Genomic DNA, 7,414 nt, shown 5'->3' on the forward strand with positions numbered 1-7,414 from the left:
AATTTAATTTAATATTTACATTTTTTATATTTTATATTTTTAATCATCAAAAATCATAGGCAATACAACAAATACTTACCTTAGTGTATGAACAAATATGTGTTTTTTGTTTGTTTTTTGCATGAAAGAGATTTTGGTTACACTTTATTTTAAGGTGTTCTTGATTCAGTGTAATTATACATATACTGTAAGTGCTGAGTAATATTAATTAGCTTACTATAGGGTTAGGGTCAGGGGCACCGCTAAGGTGGGGAAAGTTAGGATGATTCTGAGGGCCCACGCACGTTTGGGGCCCCCAGAGATCTGTTTTAATAGTAGTAACAGTAGTAGTAGTAATGTAATAGAAATTATAAATGTATCTACCAAAGAGTTACAAATAAAACAAAATTACGGCTTATTTCTGTATTTCCAGCAAAATTATCTCCCCCATTCAGTGCATGGTTTCATCCCGTCCTACGTAGCCTAGAAAGTCATGAGTGAGATCAGATGGTAAACTGTCAAATTAATTAGAGATGTCTTCAAGTTCGAGGGGGGGCAAACCGAGCCTGAGTTTTCCCAATACTTTGGGCAATATAGTGTATGTTTGGTGCAGTAGGGGGCCCAACCTCATATTCTTTCATAGGGCCCAAAATCGCTAGTGGCGCCCCTGGTTAGGGTTAGGATGAGGGTTTGGTTTAGGGTTAGTTGCATGTAATTATGCATCATTTATTGTTATTATAATAAAAAGTACATGTAAACGTGTAACAAGGACACCTTAAAATAAAGTGTTGCTGAGATTTTATTGCATAGTATTATTGCAAGAAATATGAGAGAAAAATGTACCTAATTGTGATGCAAGTAATGCATGCAAAAAATCTAAAAAGTCTTAAAAATAGGCTTGATTGTCTTGCCTTCTTGCTGCTTTTGATATTTGAGATGAATTATGACCCAGACATGTGCTTGACAGGTTACATCAGCCTCACCTTTCTGCTGTACTGTATGTAACCTACATCCGAGATCAAATGAAACTACACTAGATGTTACTATTACATAAAATATGAATTTGTAAGTTGATGTTGGTCAAGACCCCCTATTTTTTAAATACTGTTTAACAAACAGACATTTTTCTGCATTAATTTTCATCAGCCCATACTTTAAATACATCAGCGTATAGGTTTTGCAGAGTGTACAATAAAAATAATCATGTAAATGGTGCTTAATAAATTTTAAACACATTGTAAACCCACAAATGTTTTGTGCTTCAGGTACCGAGGTGGAGAAGGAGATGTGTGTGGATGAGGTCTACCCTTCATCTGTGCCCTGTTTGGTTCCCTGCCCTAAAGACTGCGCTCTCAGCCTCTGGACCGAATGGTCCACCTGCTCCCAGACCTGCTCCAGCAAAACCGCCGAGGGCAAGCAGATGAGAACCCGAGCCATACTGGCTTACAATGCAGGAGAAGGTACAGAAGATTAAACTCAGAAAGCTAAACACATCGCTAAACTCACACAATACTAAAAAAATATTTAAAAGACACATTTTATGTAAAAATAAAATACAATTATAATATATACGGTAGCAGTGGCACTTTAGAATAGGAAACACTATTCACTATTAACTAGTTACTTATTAGCGTGCATATTAGCCTTTTGGCTGTTTAATCGTCCTTATAAAGCACACATTAATGCATGACCATATTCTAGATCCCTTAACCCTACCCAACATCTATACATAACTACTACAACTACCTTGTAAGCAGTGTTCCCTAATCTTATATGTTACCATATTTATTAGTCGTGAGTAAAGCTCTAGTATCATTTATTTGCACATGCCATATTTTGCATCTAATACAATGACCTTCATACATTTCTAATTACTTTTTGGGGCCTCTCTAACAAGCTGACATGCAAAAACCTTGCAATTTTCTGTGGTCTGTAGTGCATAAGATTAGCCTAAAAAAGCTGACAGGAAACCGTCATGGAAAGACGGGTGGAATTTTTCAACCTAAAACTGTCTGAGATTCTGATGGATGACTCCCGAGCTGTGACATCAGTTTACATGAGTGGGGCTACAGAGCGTTCCAGTCCAAGTGAAACACAGTTCACAAACTACTTTACTTCTGGAATCAGATGTAATTCAGAATAAAATTCAACAAATGTGATTATTATCCATCAGGAATTAAAAGACTTGTTTAAAGTAGGTCTTACAGGCCAGAAAGGAAGGGGTAAAATATAAGGGTTTGAATAAAATTCTGTCATCATTAAAGGTATGGAAAAATTATGCATTTGATTTTACGTTTTAACCATGAAGCATGGCATAAAATAATTGTCAGAAGAAATCTTCTTTAGTTAGTTGGTTGGTTTGTTAGCTTGTATATATTATATATTAGGGGTTGAACGACTTCTGATTTTTTAAAGTCGACTTTTATGTGATGACAGGGGACTAGTCGACTTCGACTAGTCGACTTCGACTCGACTTTCATCACATAAAATGATGACGTCGTTAATGAACAAATAAGTCTGGAGCTGAAGCTGTGGAATTTAGTTATTAAGAAATATATGCTTGAACTTTTCAGTCTCTAAGCTATTTTATTGAGAAATCACAGAACAGTGCTAACAATACATTTCTGCGCTGAATGATTCTGTGTGTGTGATGTACGCACAACTGTCTGTAGCCTACGTGTGTGTGTTACAGTGCAGCAGCGCATTAGATTAGAACGGCGATTAACGTACCTGTACAATAAGCTGTTTAAAATGTGCATTCTGCTGTTCAATTTCGAGCATCCAGTAATATAATCACACATCTTGTGGAGTGCTTTCAGAGTATGCATTTATTTGTCATTTGAACTGTTTGGAAACGGAGAGTAAATGTGGAAGTCCTTCAAATATTTAGACTAGTCGACGTCAAGCTTAAAGCATCATGGCAGAGTATTGAAGTCGAGCAGTCGATTAGTCGGTTCAACCCCTAATATATATATATATATATTACGTTTGGTTTTATGTTTTTGAGTATCATGTAGCCTACGTGTGTGTGTTACAGTGCAGCAGCGCATTAGATTAGAACGGCGATTAACGTACCTGTACAATAAGCTGTTTAAAATGTGCATTCTGCTGTTCAATTTCGAGCATCCAGTAATATAATCACACATCTTGTGGAGTGCTTTCAGAGTATGCATTTATTTGTCATTTGAACTGTTTGGAAACGGAGAGTAAATGTGGAAGTCCTTCAAATATTTAGACTAGTCGACGTCAAGCTTAAAGCATCATGGCAGAGTATTGAAGTCGAGCAGTCGTTTAGTCGGTTCAACCCCTAATATATATATATATATTACGTTTGGTTTTATGTTTTTGAGTATCATATTTGATACATCAGGCTTTTATGGCCCATAGAGTATGATATAGAAAAATATTGAATTCATATTCAAGGAAGAAAAAATAAAACAGCTCAGTTTTATTCAGAGGCCCAAACTAAGCAAAAATATGCAATTTGTTGCTGTTGCTGATATTTATTTGGCCAAAGGTATGATGAAATTCTGATAGCTTGCCGTGTAAATCAATAAGATTTACAGTATAACAGTATAGCAGACTACGGACACATAATGCATATAAATATTAGCTTTCACTCTGTCTTCCAATAATATGTTTTAGTAAGATATGTTTTAGGAAGATATTTAAATGCTTAGTTTTATGATTAAAGCTCTATATTTTTTTATTGTGAGGGGCAAAACATATAATGCAATTCAATACCGTGATGATTGAGAGCTTCCCCAAAAGCTTGATGGATTATATTTGATACTCACATTTTAACAGTTTTTCTACAAAATGATATATGGATAATCAAGTAAGCCTTCAGTTCAGTAAGTTTTCATCTTGAAATAGTAATTACAATATAAAAGTTATTCTTACGTTTACTTTGTTTACTACGTTTTACTTCTTTTTTCAATTACATTTTTACAGTTATTCTAAAAGGATACTTTACTTAAGAAAGTATGAACTAGTGCTGGGCGGTATGACCAAAAATTTATATCACGGTATTTTTCAAAATGATACCGGTTTCACGGTACATGACGGTATTTTTTTTTTTATGCATGACCGAGTGTTAACTATATTTTCTACTGATTGAGAGAGGAAATACTGCAGTATATTGACTTAGAATGCCCTATATTACTGTCATGATGAGTGAATATTGTCAAAAAATACCACACTAAATAGTGACTAAACACGACCCCTTTTAATACATGTTAACCAGGAGTCACTCTCATTTATAATCGCGGCATCGTCTGATAAAATCAACATGCATCTACACTAAAGAGCGACTATGCGGTTGTTTTGGCTATATTACTTTTTTGTCTCTGAGACGCGGGAGCTGATGGCAGGGGGCGGTGGATATTTGTGGCGGTCAATGTGGATATTGTGGATGAGTTCTTCTGTGTCATCACGTTCTATTAGTTCTACAGCTTCAGTTTCAGAACTTTCACGCTTAGTAACACATACAGCTGTTCCCTCACCACAGTGCAACAGTGAAAAGGGACCCCTCTCAAACAGTGTCACGTTCCTAACGTTGTTTAAGCGACATACTGCATATTGCGGTATTTTAAAAATCAATATCATAACAAAAATAAACACCGGTATTCGGTATGATTAGACTAGTATACCGCCCAGCACTAGTATGAACTATCAATCCGACAGCAAAAGGCATGCAGTGGATTGTATGCAACAGGTTTTTCACTAAAGTTTTGATAATGTTTACAATTTAGAGGTTTTAGAAATGTGTGTATTAAATATGATAAAGTTATTTTATTATTATTATTTGTCATTTGTGTATCATATACTCCTCAGAGAAGTCTATATATTTTAAAAATTTGTATTTGTATTTTCACAAACCATTCTTAATATTGTATTTAATCATTATGTTATTTAACTATAATAATAATAATAATAGTTTGATAATTATATAATAATCATATCTAATAAAAATCTATAATTATTTTATATATAATAAATTAATGGTAATTAAATTTTAAATATGAACTTATATTTAAAGTTGATTATTTAAGTTCTCAAAAACATTTAGAACTTGAGGTTTAGTAATAATTAGTTTTTCATTTTTTTATTTTACAATTTTAATGTTAAGATTAATTATCAGCTTAATTATTGTCTACCATATTGTCCACATTTTCTATATCAGTCAGTTTAATGTGCTTTTATTGCAGAAACCCTTAATTTCCAAAAAAAAGCCATCAAATTTTCTATAGTGAATATAAATGGTTTTTAGTTATTGTATATTGTTTCTGTATTGTCTTATTGGATATGTATGTTCACTAATAAATATAATTACACAGATTTTATTTGTCCCTGTTTTTAGACCATTATTCAACAAAACCCAAATAGGGATTTATTTCTGTTCTAAATTTTCTTTGCTGTTAGCATAAAAGTAGCACAATAATTCAGCATTTCCATATATGTTTGCATACTTTGCGTTTTGTATGTTTCTGGCTTCAAAGCTGATCATGAGGTTTAATTGAATGAAAAATCAATTCATTAAAGACACCCACAGAAATAAAACAGTGAACGTGCTTTCTTTGATTGCAGAACATCTTCTGAAAAGCTCAATGTCGAGATTCTGTGGAGGCGTTCGTTATGCTGCACAGTTAAGCTTCACAGTGTTCCTGTGGGAAGAAAGCACATACTCATTTAGGCTTTTCACACTTCGGTTTGTTCATTTTTAACCCTGAGTTTCTGTTCAGTGTTTTACACTCTTCATACTTTACCCTTGGTTAGTAATTAATTATAGTAGTCATTGAAGTTTCACACTGTACTTTTGTAAACCCTGGCTTGCTTGCTTATTTGCATATTTATGTCTTTAATAACATTGATTTAGGAGTTTACTTCAGACGCTGAACAGTTTTACTTACTGCGGCTATGCAGAGCGCATTAATATTTTATGAGCTAAGCACTGAGGCTGTTTATGATTGGTTGTCTGTTGCTAAACTGCATTGTTTCCATGCTGTATATGGGACATTTTTCTTTTAATGTAATTCTTCTGTCCCCTGAAATATTTTTTTTTCTTTTACAGTAAATCCTTTCACTGCACTATAGCTTTAAAATATCGTTTACAGTAGCTTTAAAGTTTAGTTTGGCTCGAATGATTTTTTCCTGCTTTTGAAAGGTTAAATTTGCCAGAAAATCTCTAACCCTCACTTTCTCTTCGTCTCTTCGTCTCTATTTTTATACTTTTTCTGAAAGCATTTATGAGAAAAATATGCACTTGATTCATTTGTTTTTTATTCATTTGATATATTGGCCTTTACCATCTTAGAAAACAAACATATTTTTCCAAAGATGTTTATATTTGTTTATACTATACAGTGGAGCTCAATAAGCTCATCTCTGTCATCAGTGTACATAATTTTAAGATTCTTTGTACCATGAAAATCACGAAGTCTGTCTGCAGCATTTTTTGATGTCATTACAAAACCATTTAGAGAATTTTAACTGAAACACTGTTTTTATCAATTGAAAATGTATTGACAGCTACGTGTTAGAAAGTTCAAAGCTTACCTGTAACTTTTTATCTACTGTAGTTTTTTATTTATTAGTAATTTCATAATGTTTGTATGAGGTCTGTATAGTTCTTAGTCAGTTTTATATCAGTTTTATGTTTCATCAGATTTGTTTTTATGGTTTTAGTTTTCATATGTGACCCTGGACCACAAAAGTCTTAAGTGTACATTTTTTGAAATTGAGATTTATACATCATCTGAAAGATAGGACAATATTTGGCTGAGATACAACTATTTCAAAATCTGGAATCTGAGGGTGCAAAAAAATCTAAATATTGAGAAAATCGCCTTTAAAGTTGTCCGAATGAAGTCCTTAGAAATGCATATTACTAATCAAAAATGAAGTTTTGATATATTTACGGTAGGAAATTTGCAAAATATCTTCATGGAACATGATCTTTACTTAATATCCTAATGATTTTTGGCATAAAAGAAAAATCTATCATTTTGACCCATACAATGTATTTTTGGCTATTGCTACAAATATACCCCAGCGACTTAAGACTGCTTTTGTGCTCCAGTGTCACATATTAGTTTTACTTTATAATAATAACCCTGGAGACCACATTATACTTGAAGGCTCATCAAAGCCATGATCAAATCTTTTTTCAGGACATGTGATAAATGTTTTAACAGGGTTAAAGAAGTTTGATTTTTCAAAGTCTCAAAAGTGCCTTAAACTGAAGAATACGATATGATACATACAATACGATACAACTTTATTGTCAGACAAGGTCTGAAATTTGTCTTGCGTTACAACAGGTTCACTCACAATTACAAAACTTTATCCCATGAACAACAGGCCGACAAAACTTTCATAATCACATTAAAAAAAAACACACACATAACATATATATATATATATATATATATGT

The 7,414-nt window shown here is 33.1% G+C and overlaps 1 protein-coding gene across 1 annotated transcript in view; it reads left to right on the forward strand.

Moving 5' to 3' along the window:
* The window catches only part of LOC107592524 (thrombospondin type-1 domain-containing protein 7A-like), a 139,957-nt gene that overhangs the window by 81,496 nt on the left and 51,047 nt on the right, over window positions 1-7,414 (forward strand). The window contains exon 8 of the mRNA XM_016282055.1: window positions 1,245-1,439. Coding sequence (XP_016137541.1) covers window positions 1,245-1,439 — 195 coding nt within the window. The remainder of the gene's footprint in view (window positions 1-1,244; window positions 1,440-7,414) is intronic.

The sequence above is a fragment of the Sinocyclocheilus grahami genome, unplaced genomic scaffold, assembly GCF_001515645.1.
Source record: "Sinocyclocheilus grahami isolate Dianchi unplaced genomic scaffold, SAMN03320097.WGS_v1.1 scaffold153.1, whole genome shotgun sequence".
Taxonomy (NCBI): Eukaryota; Metazoa; Chordata; class Actinopteri; order Cypriniformes; family Cyprinidae; genus Sinocyclocheilus; species Sinocyclocheilus grahami.